Here is a 14,549-nt window from a genome sequence, read left to right as displayed (position 1 = left end):
AGCACATAAGTAAATAAAAGAAGCACATAAGAGACACTCAAACTGGTCACCAAACACTTAGCTTGTGCATTTCTGAAATATCCATCCAGGGTGGTTAAAATATTTTATTTATTTCACTCTCAGTTCTGAATGTCTTTGCCATTCTTTCGACACAAATTCACTAAATGTCTGCAAATTTGACTGCCATTGTTAAAAACCTAAAGCTGCTAATATCTTAATGTTTGTTATTGTCAACGAATCCCATTAAGAGAACATAACTACAGTAAAAAGCCCAATAGAGACACATATCCCAAATGCACTGTATACATGCTCCTAAACATGTAATAATCCCAGCATAATCTCACTTCCCATAATTGAAAAATATTCCTTTTTGGAATATGCTTTTGACATGACCTGTTCCAAATGTAGAATATAATATAATTGACCCCAAGAGATTATTAACGTTAAGTTTAGCAGCGACCACCCAGAGTACACGGTGGGTCAGCTGCGTTTGAGATTTACCAACATCTCCAGACTTAAATCGGGTCAGGTGGTTGAGGTTGAAATTGCTGTTTCTGTTAATGAGGCCGTTTAAAATCTATAAATACTCACAGGCCACCTGGGAAGCTTTGGGATGCAACCATAGAAACATTTAGACTGTTTCAAATGCATCTGTTAATTATTATGAAGTCGAATGATAAGAAATACAAAAATAAAGCTGCATTGTACTTGTTTTTGTACATACTTTGATTTTTGTACATACTTTGATTTTGAATATACTGTGAAACACGGGTGGAAAGAAAAGGGTATTTTCTGTTCTAACCGAGCAGAGAGAAAGTACTGCAAGGCTGTGAACAAAGTGTGTGACTGTCTCTCACCTACTTTCACTCCTCTCATCTCTGCTAAATGTATTTTCCTCTCCTGCCTCCCCCTCTCCTTCTGTCTGTCTGTCACGTCTTCTCTCAGGCCCTCAGAATAAAGACTCCAGAGAAAGCTTGACTTACGATGGAGAAGAGAAAGAGGTGAGAGGGAGAAATCTTTTGGATAAATATGTGTGTATATTTAGAGTGAGAATCCACCACTGTTTCATTGAGAAGAGAGGGGAAGGAAGAATACAATCACCTGTAATTGGAAGCAGGCTTTTTGCTTATTTTGCCATTGTGTACATCTGGGTGATTCTTCTTCCACCTGCTGTGCATGTGTGATATAGAGAGCATGCAGACGTAAGCACACTCGCAGCGCTGGGGTATTGATTTGCTTTGGTGGAGCTAATAAAGTAACCTTTTATCACAGCTCTTAACACCCAAGGCTGATTAATGGCCGGGGATGTAGTTTGGGGGTTTGTTGAACGGAGCTGTAGATTGGGGGGGGGGGGGGGGGGGGGGAGAAATGGATCGAGTTGGGCTCAGATGGACGGAGACAAAATAGTGCAAGCCAAATGATCTTATCTACGGCTCTATGTCTGACTCTGGGGGTTGTCACGTGTGGGGAGGTGAGATGAATAGGTAGTGGATACGGTTCACTACAGCACATTACAGGAGAGATGAGAGCTGAGGAAATGGTGAAGGTGGTAATCAGGTTTACAGAGTAGAAGGAGTCATATAAATGATCGCTTAATCTGATGGAGGTGGTTAACACAGACAGGAAAATCATTACTTAGATTGACTTTTTTTAAATGTGGTGCTTTTAGACCTTCATTTACAAACCACCCAAAGGAAATCACCTTCATGCTCAGACCAAATGACCAAATAGTGATAGTTTGTCAGAAAATACAATTGTGTTGAGAGCTGAGCTGATTTGTTGCATAGTTGACTTGTTGTGTTTATCACATAACCGTTTGTGTGACGCTCTCTCTGTGAACTGCCCCCCAGGCGAGGAGTAGTAGAGACACGGGGAAATCGCCTTCCAGTCTGGGGCTGGCCGACTTCGACCTGCTGAGGGTGATCGGCAGAGGAAGCTACGCCAAGGTGCTGCTGGTGCAGCTGAAGAAGACGGAGCGCATCTACGCCATGAAGGTGGTGAAGAAGGAGCTGGTCAATGACGACGAGGTAAACAACGCTGACGTTTGACATCAAAGTGAAGTCCACTCCAACACACTGAAATGGTGGTTTGGATTAACCAATGTCAGCCCAAAGACTATACTCAATGTGATCAGGAAAATGCCACAACATTAATATAACATCAGGGTACTTCATTTCCAGACCCCAATGGGATATGAGTTTCTTCTTTAAGGAGGCTTTATTTTTTGTTATTTAGGGATAGGTTTCCATTGAGGGTTCCTCCGTCAACAAATCCCTTGTTGATTCTCAGTCTCTTGTAGATATCATATGTTGCCTCTTTCTCACACTACAGGCATCAACAAAGAGAAAAAAGCTGGTGAGGTTTACAACACGTGCTAACTAAGTGACACGGTCGTTAACAAGACTGACTTACCTGAACATGGCCTAAAGCTTAAAACCATAACTTAAACCACGGATGTATAATGAATGAACAGTTCCAACTTGTGAATTCTCTTCACCACAGGCTCCACAACAACTGTGAAAAGCAATATTTACAGGATGGAACTGTACAGGGTTAATACATGTTACAAAGAAGTGTTCAAATATGTGATTATTTATTATTATCTTTTCAACCAAGATGTCTTTATGAAAAATGTGTTACCATAAAAAAAGATTTGATTAATGGTTCAACCCACCTTCAATCGTCTTGTTTTCTCCGAGCAACAGGCAGAATCTAAATGTATTCATATTAAACATCGAAAAGCAGCACATCCTCACCTTAAGAGGCTGGCATCATTCATATTCTTTCATCTACTTATCAATTAATCAATTAATCACTTCAGCTCCAAGCATTTCATGTAATCGTACTTATTTGTTAATAGTGCAACAAGTGACTTAATAAAAAACATTTCTGTGATTAAGTTAAACCAGAAGTCTTTTTTGAGAAGTTGTATATCTACTAACAAAGGAAACATGAACAGTATCTCAAAGCGTAACTGTCCCTTTAAGACGACACCTCATCTTTTGAGAAGTGAGATGGTTAGTTAACAGTGAAGTCATCAATCTTCTGTCGCTGCCATGTTTAATTAATGCAATTAGCCCAATCAATGATCGCTGTTATTCATAGCACAACCAACATCGCCTCGTGTGATTGAACGCCAGCCTTGTGTCTCTTGTCTGAAGCACTTTGAGTGTTGATGACAGACCTCTTGGACGCCATCAGTCTCTCCGAGAAGGTGTAGATAAACCATCATGTCATCAGAAATTGATCTGGAGGAACACATGTAGCAGCACAGCCAGAGGCAGTCGGAGTAGTTAGCCTTGATTAGACGCACTTAGCGTGATTGACAAACTGACAAGTGCCTTTCGATCAATGCTGAAGTGTTCTGCCGTCCCTGCTCTGTCAGTGTGAGCCTCATCCGTGTCCGCGCGCACACACACACACACACACACACACACACACACACACACACACACACACACACACACACACACACACACACACACACACACACACACACACACACACACACACACACACACACACACACACACACACACACACACACACACACACACACACACACACACACACACACACACACACACACACACACACACACACACACACACACACACGGCCATCGATAGAGTTCTTCTTCTACTGCCTCAGCCCTTTATCTCACCGATGCCCACCCCGGTCTCTATCTGCACAGGAGGGTCGATCAACCACTGTGCTTATTAAGCTGTTAGAAGTTCAAGGGTGTCAGAATGATCTCTGATTTACTCCCCGGGTGTGTCTTTGTGTGTGTTTCTCCTTCAGGACATCGACTGGGTCCAAACAGAAAAGCACGTTTTCGAGCAGGCATCTAATCATCCCTTCCTGGTCGGCCTCCACTCCTGTTTTCAGACGGAAAGCAGGTGAGAGCATCTCAATCAAGAATGTATTTCTCTTTTAAACATGGTCTTTATTGTTTTTTTTTTCAACATAACAATCCCAGGGCTGAACAAGTACAATGTACTAGAGTGTAATCAGAATGACTTCTTCATAATGTGTACCAATTCAAAGAGAAATAAGGAATAACAAGGGGAGAACAAATATTAGATAGGCAATGCAGTTACACACGAGGGAACAGATTACAGCCCTTGTGTCAATTTACTTGTGAATGTGGGGTCAAAAGGAAAACATAAATAAACTTTGACAAAAAACATGAGTCCAAGATTTAAAACTAACTTATCAGACTCACAGATGAAAGTTTTTTTTTCAATCCGAACATGCAGGAATTTGTCAAAGTAATCAGCTTTTGATGGTTTTATTTGTTATATTCTTGAAAAAGTTGTTCACGCAGACTTAGCCAACTGATCGCTCGTTCCCACAGCATAGAACATTTTACAAAATGTCAATGCTTATAATGGCAGGTTCTTAAGATGTCCATTTTTTTTTTATGAACCTAGTTACTTCAATTCTTTTCTTTTGAAACATGAGTTCTCTAAGCTTGATTTTTGGTTGCTTTTAAAGGTTTTCTCTGTGTTCTGTCTGCTTCTATGATGCCTCTGTCTGCTCGCCAGGTCTCTATTGAAAAACAGATTCCTAATCTCAACAGGTTGATTTAAGGTTACACAACAATAAGTTATGACACCCTGTCAGTTGTTTGTCAGAGCGTCACAAAACGGTAAATATGAGTGTTTGAAAATGACGCATTTCGGCTCATCCTCCCCTGCTGCTGTGGTTGAGGTCTGTTTAAGGTAAATTCACATTTTGTAAAGGTCAGTGCAAGAGTGTGGTCACAGGAAGATCCCCACTGTGGTTAAACACCTGAGAACTTGAGTTCAGATCATGGGTATTTATTTACAACAGTTCATATTAATGACTAAACAATAGGGGTGCACCGAATGGGAAATTCTTGGCCGAAACCGATACCGAAAATATGAAACAGTTGGCCGAAAACCGAATGCCGAAAGGCCGAAAATGATTAATAGAAATATATATATATATATATATATATATATATATATATATATATATATATATATATATATATAATGTGTGTATATATATATATATAATATATATATATAATGTGTATATATATATATATATATAATGTATACATTTTTTACCAATGTTGTTCAGCTGCCTGATTATGGAAAAATACATGATTATGGCAAAACTTAACTTAAATAATAATCACTAGTATGGGTCCATAAAACATTTATTCAGCACTTTTGAATGCATACAGTACATTCATTCCAAGTCAAGTGTATTTTCTTTTCTCTGTAGGATAACTACAACAAAGTGCATTCAGAACAAAGCCACGGTGCTTTAAAACTGCATAAACATCTAGGCCAGTAGGCCTACAACAAAATAGTGTAAATAAAGACTGTGACAGCCAGGCCTTCAACAACAACAAATGCACCTATAAGTGCATGCATACAAATGTGCAAACTGGATAAATCCACATGAATGTAACTATTTACAAATGAAATTACAATTCAATTTCAAGAATCTGTAAATAAGGCTGTCTGTCCTCATAAGCAAAGTAGTAAACATTGTATAAAGATACATAAAGTGAAAACTGGATACAAAATCCACAATCAATTACAAATTAAATTACAATTTCAAGAATCTCTAAATAAGGTGGTCTGTCCTCATGAGCAATGTAAACAACATTGTATCATTTAGATACCGAAAGTAGAATATATTGAACACTGTGCTGCTGTCATTTCCCCCTAACCATAACCTGAGATGCTGAATTATAACTCACAATGAAAATCGTTCAGGAAAGTGGGTATAGAGTAGACATGTAGAACTAGATAAGCTTATGATAAGCCAGCCTTGTCTACTTATTAAGGAAAAGTGGGAGGTTCTTTTTAATGAACAGTAGCTTTTCTGCTTTATCAGCCATAAGTCTGTTCCTCTTCTCATCTCAAGCACATGAGAGGCAGCGCTGAACAGTCTCTCGCTGTCAGTGCTTGTGATTTGATCTTACTCCGCATATTTGTCCGGGTGTTTTGATTTCAAGTGGTGGAGTAATCCCGAAGTGGTGAAAGTCTTTGCAGTTACACCCCCTCGAGAAATGTCAGCTGAACACGTTTTACAAATCGCAATCTGCGCCTCTTTCTCTGATATTTTTAAATATCTCCAAGCGGCAGACATGTTGGCTGTGAGCCAGCCGCGAGCATGGTCGCGCGCCGTGCTTGTCGCCGCGTTTTGATTACGTCATCACAACAACACGTTAGCTTACCAACGTAACCCTGTTCTCTGACATTCGGTGATATTTTTTCGGTGCTCGAACCCTTTCGGCCGAAAGGTCCTTTTTAACCATTTTCGGCCGATAATTTTCGGCGGCCGAATATTCGGTGCATCCCTACTAAACAAGTAACACCGTTAACATTTGAAAACAAAAAAAAGCTTCTATATTTATTATTTATCAGTGTGTAACATTAAAACACTGCTTCACTGTATTGGTGAGGTTTAGTTAGACTTGATTGAGAGCTGACAGACAACAAGCAAACAGCTGTCACTACATTTTGGTGCACAGAAGTTCACGACAATACACTTTTACAACTTCAAAACATCCTTTGGTCCAAGGAATCTCAAGTGAGATGATCGAATCTCTTCTAAAGTTCGGGGAACAATGTGTGTTATTCATATATACTGTATATATATATATATTTACAATAACACTCGGTTCTTTTTGCAGACTGTTCTTTGTTATTGAATATGTGAACGGTGGAGATCTCATGTTCCACATGCAGAGACAAAGAAAGCTTCCAGAAGAACACGCCAGGTAGAGTTTCCTTGCATCTCTTTCAAATAAAGAACATTGATTTGATCTTTATCGTAATACTGAATACATCTCTCTTATAGATTCTACTCGGCAGAGATCAGTCTGGCGCTCAACTACCTTCATGAGCGAGGAATCATCTACAGAGATCTGAAGCTGGACAACGTGCTGCTGGACTCTGAGGGACACATCAAACTCACAGACTACGGCATGTGCAAGGTGTGAATTGCATTAATAATCCCACAATGCACTTTGGATAAAAGCACCTGCGAAGCTGCATCGGTGTCGGTTTACCGCCCTCTGAGAGGATCCTGGAGCTGATGATCTTTTTGTTTTTGCAGGAGGGCTTGAGGCCAGGCGATACGACGAGCACTTTCTGCGGTACCCCCAATTACATCGCCCCCGAAATCCTCAGAGGAGAGGATTACGGTAAGCATTACAACACACCGGCACTTACCAGAAATGCCATCCTTTTCATTACTATGATGCAATAAAGGGGGCATTATACTGTAATATCCCTGTCTCCATTATGGATGCTACAATGGTGCAACTACTTGAAAAGTAATCTTCTAAATCAGTAAACATACCAGAAAAACAAGAAAAGATGAAACTTAAATAGACCCCTCAATAATGTGAAAAGTGCCGCTACACATGAGCAAAAGAAACCTCCAAAAAGCAACAAAATAAAAGCTAAAACACTTGAAATGCATTTGAAAAGGCAACAAATGAATTACCAAAGGAATTGTGGGATCTTTTAAATGAATGCTGCTTTATTTATACTCGTTATTTAGAGTGTATTGGTCAAAACGATGTGGTTAAAGATGACCGACATGTATGAATGAATCATGAAAGTGTGTGACAGCCATTAAGAACAGAGGTTAGATCTAGTCTTCATGACTGAGTGCTGCATTAAAAACTATCTATAAATACATACAGTAAAAATAGAAAATAAATCTCCCTGGTTACCAGAAGAGGTATCATATAAGCAATACGATCCACTGTTACAGATGCAGTGTTTTGCTAGTGAAGCTCTGTAAAAAATGTACAATAGAACGAAGCCATTGTTAACAATGACAAGAAAAACAATACGTTTCCCTCTCTGTGTGAAAAACGGGTTACAGTAATATGAATGCACCATCATCAGAATTGCTTATAATTAAGACTGATTGAATTTGTATGAGCCCTGCCTGCAAAGCCAGAGACCAATTAAAAGCACTTTAACACTGATGTATTGAGTGCAACAACAATATACAAGGCGCACAGAAAGAGTCCATTCTCCCTGGGTGAGTTATATCCAAGGAACCACAACAAATGAATCGGAACGAACGGTTTCTAAATGCTCCAGTTCAGTCATTAAGCTCTGACGCCAACACATCTCATTATCAGAAATGTTTCTCTCCTTTCTTAAACATTTCAATATTGTGATACTCGTCTATTTTTCAGACTAATTAGTCTGCCATTCAAAATGACTGTTTCTGTCTCACCTGACTTTAGGTCATCGAACATCTTTGAGTTTTAGTTTTTCAATATTAAATCAATAGGTTAACCCCAGATTGCTATTGCTATCATCTGATCTTCCCTCCTACACTATCCACAGTGGGAGAGAAAAATAGATAGAAGCGCCTGGTACCAAAAGTAATTTGAGCAGAGCCGTACCATGAGACGGAGAGACCACTTATGTTGCCACCTTGTCATAAATATGATTTGTAAAATATAATATGTGTGTGTTCAGGGTTCAGTGTGGACTGGTGGGCGCTGGGCGTGCTGATGTTTGAGATGATGGCGGGCCGGTCGCCCTTCGACATCGTCGGCAGCTCTGACAACCCAGACCAGAACACAGAAGACTACCTCTTCCAAGGTAACACACACACACACACACACACACACACACACACACACACACACACACACACACACACACACACACACACACACACACACACACACACACACACACACACACACACACACACACACACACACACACAGCGCAGTGGGAACATGTCACACCTTTTTGTTGACACCTTTCCAATGGCCGCTTCTCCCAGAGCCAGGCACACGCCATCTGTTACGGAGGAATGTGTGAATGCATGTTGTTATTTCATTGTAAATACTCTTTAAAAACGTGTCAGTGTTTTCTCATAACTGCCAGAGATGTGTTGGATGGAAGGGAATTGAAGCCATATTTTCAAGACAGTTTCATCAAAAGCCATTGACACTTCATTGAAAGGTTTTCTGTTCTCATAACTGCAGCTGTGTCGGTGCCCTATGCTGTCATTTTAGCCTCAAGAGACCACCTGTCTCACCCCCTTCCCTCTTTTCCTCTCACCTCCTGCAGTAATATTGGAAAAACAGATCAGAATCCCGCGCTCGTTGTCTGTCAAAGCCGCCAGCGTCCTCAAGGGATTCCTCAACAAGGTAAGAAGGGGTCAGGCAGGCCTGGATGAATCAAAACAGTGTCTCTGGCCTGTGGGAATGATATTATGATGTCTTTAGTGGGAGTCAACCGCCATCTCTCACCCTCTCTTATCCTCCTTCTCTCCACTCCCGTCCTTCTGAGTCTCAATGTGGCTCGTGCACCTTTTTACGTCTCCTTAATACTTTCCCCCTCACCTAAACCACTCATCCTTTCTTGCAATTTCTCACCCTCATCACCTTCTTGCCCGTCGGCTGGCTTTCTGTCTGTCTCCTCCACCCTCTTCCTCGAGATGTCTCTCACCCTCCCTTCGCTCTCACTCCCACAGGATCCAAAGGAGCGTCTGGGCTGCCACCCTCAGACGGGCTTCGCTGACATCATGGGCCATCCATTCTTCCGAAACGTCGACTGGGACCTCGTGAGTCACTCACTTTGATCCTCTCCGTGTTTCTCTCTATTTTACTATTCTTGAATTGCATCCTTCGTCACCTTAACCCTTGTACCGCACTTTGAGAAAGTTGCTTTGACGATCTCAAACACAAAAAAGTCTGCAACCGAAAAACTGACAGAAATATATGTAAATATTATTTTCCAATTAACGTCATTCAACGAGGTATTTATTCATTTTTTTAACCAGTTGATCACACCATAAAACAAACAATATTTTCAGTCTGGGATGGCAACAACACAGATTTTGAGGCATTTTCATTTTTGCAGGAAAAAAGCATGTTTTTGACCAACCTAGTAGAAAAATAGTAAAAACAATAGAATGTAATGAATTTCTTGGGTAATATTTAAGTATCTATATTTTGGCTAAACAATTTGTTAAAGACTTCTGAGGTTAGACTTCCGTTATTTTGGGGGAGAACCTCACACCCTCGCCACCATGTAAGCCCCATGTATTAACACAGCCAAAATGATCGTAAACTTAAAAATCAAAACAATGTTCATAGTGTGGCACAAGATTATATCACGATTTGAATCCTAACTTCTAATGCAGGAAAACAGAACTGGAGCATGCCGGGTGCCAAAAGGTCAAAAATCAATCCATAAATCGATCGCACAGAGGAGATAAACAGAAAGTTGCCACCAGACGCAGAAGGTCAAATCTAAGTGCATCGGGTGACTTTCCCTCTCTCTATCTGCTGCCCTGCAGGCGTAGAGCGCTCAGAGCTGAGGGTTATTACCTCTGGCAGAGACTCAGGTCCTTGTGAAAAGCAGCAGATAGACAGACTGTTGGAGGACTGAGAGGAAAACAGCAGATAGAACAAGAGGGGAGGCCAGAGATGGATGCATACAGGGAAAACCTCAAATGTAACAAAGCTCCAAAAAGCTATAACAACACAAACATTCTATTTGTTGGTGGCGGCAGCATTTTACATTTCATACTAAATGTATAATCATGATTATTACTGTAGTATTTTTAAAAGAAGGGAACTTTTTTTTTGATGAACTGAATTGAACTGGTAACTTTATGATTCAGTTCCATAACTAAAACTAATGTCAAAGTTCTTCATATCCTTGTATATATGTATCTATGTATATGTGCATGTTTATAGACATTGCCAAAAAGCATGATGGGGTTACCTTCATGAATGGACAGACAGACAGACATGCAGACAGACATGCAGACAGTAATGCAGACAGACATGCAGACAGAGTTCACCGTGACCTATTTCCTCCCTGTTTGGTCTGGAGCCCCAGCAGTCAGCCAGAGTTTCTGAAGTGTCAGCTTACACCCCTCCCTCCCTCCACCATCTCTCACACACACACACACACACACACACACACACACACACACACACACACACACACACACACACACACACACACACACACACACACACACACACACACACACACACACACACACACACACACACACACACACACACACACACTACCTTGAGTGTCCCCTGCAGTGCAGCTATTCGCCTGCAGGGGGAGCATTCCTCCAGACATGTAAGAATTTAGAGCCAGATGATGGTTACCTCTTCACTGTGAAATCTGAAATCGGAGTACAAGTGCGTCATCAAAGTTTAAGTGACTGTTTTAAATGGAACAATGAATTCTCTGCTGTAGTATTAACTAATGGAAAGTTTCTAAAAGTCTTTAAATGTCTTGTTCCTTCAGTCCAAAACCAAAAGATATAGTTTATTGTATAAAACAGAGGAAAATGGAAAATATCCATATTTGAGACGCTGAAAGCTGCATTTCCTGAACATTTTGTATGGAATGTTACTTTGAAGATAATATATTATCAAAATTGTAGGCAATTTTTTGTCTGTGGGATAATCGATTAGTAAATTAGCTGTTGCCTTTTGGGATTCATCCAAAGAGGTTTGAATGATTTGAAGTAATGAAAATGAAAAAACAGCAAACCAATACTTTTGAGAAGCCCGAGACAGTTTGTCATTTTAATTGGCTATTAGCTAAAATTGTTAATCAATAATCCAAATACTTGAGCATGAATTGTCGATTGCCGATATTTCCCTTCAGTTTCAATATTGACGTGTTTACTGCATTAATGTCAGTAGAGGATAAGCTGGACGTGTTCTCACCTGTTCCTGTGTTGTTGTTCCAGCTGGAGCAGAAGCAGGTGGTCCCGCCTTTCAAGCCCAACATATCAGGAGAGTTCGGACTGGATAACTTCGACGCTCAGTTCACAAACGAGCCCATCCAGCTCACGCCTGACGACGAGTGAGTCCCCATTTATCTTTTTATCTTATTACACGCAAGACTTTACTGAATGTACGTTTTTTTAGAAAGGTTCCTGTGTGGTTTACCTTTAAATATCTGTTGTCATATTTTATGATGTAAGGATAAGTTCTACATAATATGGTTTGAAGAGGAATATTTTCTAATATAAAAAAACATGTGAAGTTACCTTGAAAAAATTCTAATTTCAAGTCCAACAGAAATGAATTCAGCTTAAAAATAATACTTTTTCCTTTTTTCTTCATTGTAGTGATGTGGTTAAGAAGATTGACCAGTCTGAGTTTGAAGGATTCGAATACATCAACCCACTCCTGATGTCGGCGGAGGAGTGTGTGTGACGGGGCCGCAACGTCTGTGCTCACACACACCACCCACACACACTCTCACACACACACACACACACACTCATGCACGTGTTACGTGGCGTCTCAGTGTCTTCAGGCTGCATGGTTACGAGACAACCGGCGACATCATCCTCCTGTTGGAGGGCCGCACATGCACAGCAGAACGCTTATTTGCCAAAACCAGTCTCACACTCTGCCATTTATAACCACTTGCCCTTAAGTCTACCTTCTTAATTATTTTTATATCATGTAAATCTGCACTGATATCGATTTTTTCATCGGGGCCTCTTTATCGGTAGCTGGTGAGGCTACAAAGTTCTTCCAAGGTCGCTGTACGTCGGGGGCGGGGGGGAGGCTAAACCCCCGACAGATGAACTGAACATCCTGTCCTTCAAGCTGGTGGGGTGTTTCATGCATATTTTATTTGTACATATATGAATCTACCATAAATGTTAGACAGGGCCTTTTTAGCTTCAAGCCACTGGTGGAAAAAGCTGACACTCATCATCATCATCATCATCACAAAGTCGTTCTGGATTCAGCTTCGTCACAACATCCGTTCTGTAGAGGAAAACATATCATAACACTAGCCTTTTAAAAAAACACAAAAAGATAGAAATCTATATATTTTTCTCATGTTTTATTCAACAACATCATTATATATGTTGTTCTAATGTGTAACATGTCCTGCCTGAGTAACAGAGCCAAAAAGGGTTCAGGCTTTGTTGAATACACGACATCTGGAAAGCAGAAGGCTCTGCTTCAAGTCCCTTCTCCCCAGAATGAAGGAACGTATACAGCAGCATCCAACAACGCTAACAATGAGTTAACGCTCTCAAACTGTGAATGAAAGAGCTCGCTATGCAGGGAAATGGGCTGGAAGAGAAGCACATCATACCTGAACGCTGGAGCACAGGTTACATTTTGCTGTGCAGACCATCCATTACATGTACATTCACAGAGGACCAAAAAAAAAAAGCATTTTCCTGAAAAATGTCTTGCTGGTACGAATAAAGAAGGGACGGTATACATAAGGTGCTGTCCCAGTCATAGAATTTATATATTCAGATATTTGTTGTGTTAATTTGGAATACTATGCCTTTCTGAAACGTATGGTCTGTCATCTTTTTTTGTACTTTCTCCATTCCATGTCTGTCTTTTGTTGTAAATCAAGATTTTAAATGATTGTTGAAACGAGAGCTCGGTCAGAAAGCCACAACGCAGCGCTCACTGTAAACTGCATCCGCTCTGCTCCATTTGATCTCCCATTACCCATTTTGTAAAACTGCTTTGAGGCAATATAGTTGTGTAGAGCTTCTCTGTAAAACCTTACACTACAACCCCCCCCCCCCCGACTGTTAACGGCACTCGGTGACGGTGCATGATGGACCTCCAGACTCTTCTTCTCTCTGAGGGACTCGTTCATCTGTTACAAAAATTAATTTAGCTTTTTTGGTTACCTTTTTTTTTTGTGAATCAGATTTTAATTTTGAATCTTTTTTTTGTATCACTACATTGATTCCAAAATGTTACTGGGTGGACCCAACAGAAACACATTTTGTTGTATTTGTTGTGTTTTTGGGGATGTTTACCACCCAAGACTCTGCTGATGTTTATTATTAGTGTGCAAAGAAAAAAACAAAGACGGTAAAATAAACATTTTATTTCTCTCCTTGTGTTAATACGTGCTCGTGTCTGTGTGCATCTGTCATTTATCTTGAGTGTAGCTCTGCTGATTTTCTCACAAGTCAATTTACTCATGTGGAATATTATTATTGTTTTGAGTTGCATTATGGGAAATGTAGGAGTCAGTGTTTCATGGACTAAAATTGAGGATAATTGAGCTTCTGCTGCTCCAATATTTACCAAATCCTATTTGAATCTGTCTCTCACACAAGTCTTGCAATATTATGCAAGAGCAATACTGAATCACAAAAGTGCCCCTTTAATGTAAACACAAAAACATTTTAAATAACTTGCAGGATTAGAAAGCACTTAAGTATCTGGTTTCCTATTTATTTTGGGAACTTCATGGTAGAGATCCTTTTAAGTGCATGTTTTTTTACCAAAGTAAAGAATAATTGGCTGCAGTGTTTTTTTTTTTATGAAGTATGTTCTCATGTACAGTGGCATTTATTTGGTGTATTGGTGCATAAGCATCAGATACATATAGAATCAAAGAAAGTTACAATAATAATACGTACAAAGTATTTGAATTAAATGAGCTATCCAAGTTTTAGAAATTGTTTTCTATTTGGGCAGAAATATGCAAAAATGATCCAAGTCATGTGTGAAAGTTGCAGTA

The 14,549-nt window shown here is 40.1% G+C and overlaps 1 protein-coding gene across 1 annotated transcript in view; it reads left to right on the top strand.

The window, feature by feature from the left end:
- prkci (protein kinase C, iota) overlaps window positions 1-13,928 on the top strand; it is a 26,640-nt gene extending 12,712 nt beyond the window's left edge. Inside the window, exons 4-14 of the mRNA XM_079651041.1 lie at window positions 840-1,001; window positions 1,851-2,027; window positions 3,802-3,899; window positions 6,683-6,769; window positions 6,850-6,985; window positions 7,108-7,195; window positions 8,499-8,624; window positions 9,105-9,184; window positions 9,511-9,600; window positions 11,767-11,882; window positions 12,151-13,928. Coding sequence (XP_079507167.1) covers window positions 840-1,001; window positions 1,851-2,027; window positions 3,802-3,899; window positions 6,683-6,769; window positions 6,850-6,985; window positions 7,108-7,195; window positions 8,499-8,624; window positions 9,105-9,184; window positions 9,511-9,600; window positions 11,767-11,882; window positions 12,151-12,238 — 1,248 coding nt within the window. The 3' untranslated portion in view covers window positions 12,239-13,928. The remainder of the gene's footprint in view (window positions 1-839; window positions 1,002-1,850; window positions 2,028-3,801; window positions 3,900-6,682; window positions 6,770-6,849; window positions 6,986-7,107; window positions 7,196-8,498; window positions 8,625-9,104; window positions 9,185-9,510; window positions 9,601-11,766; window positions 11,883-12,150) is intronic.
- The last annotated feature ends 621 nt before the right edge of the window (window positions 13,929-14,549 follow it).

This window comes from Notothenia rossii, assembly GCF_949606895.1.
Source record: "Notothenia rossii genome assembly, chromosome: 9".
NCBI lineage: Eukaryota > Metazoa > Chordata > Actinopteri > Perciformes > Nototheniidae > Notothenia > Notothenia rossii.
Note: the sequence above shows the minus strand (reverse complement) of the source record. Positions and strands in the feature narration are given on the sequence as shown.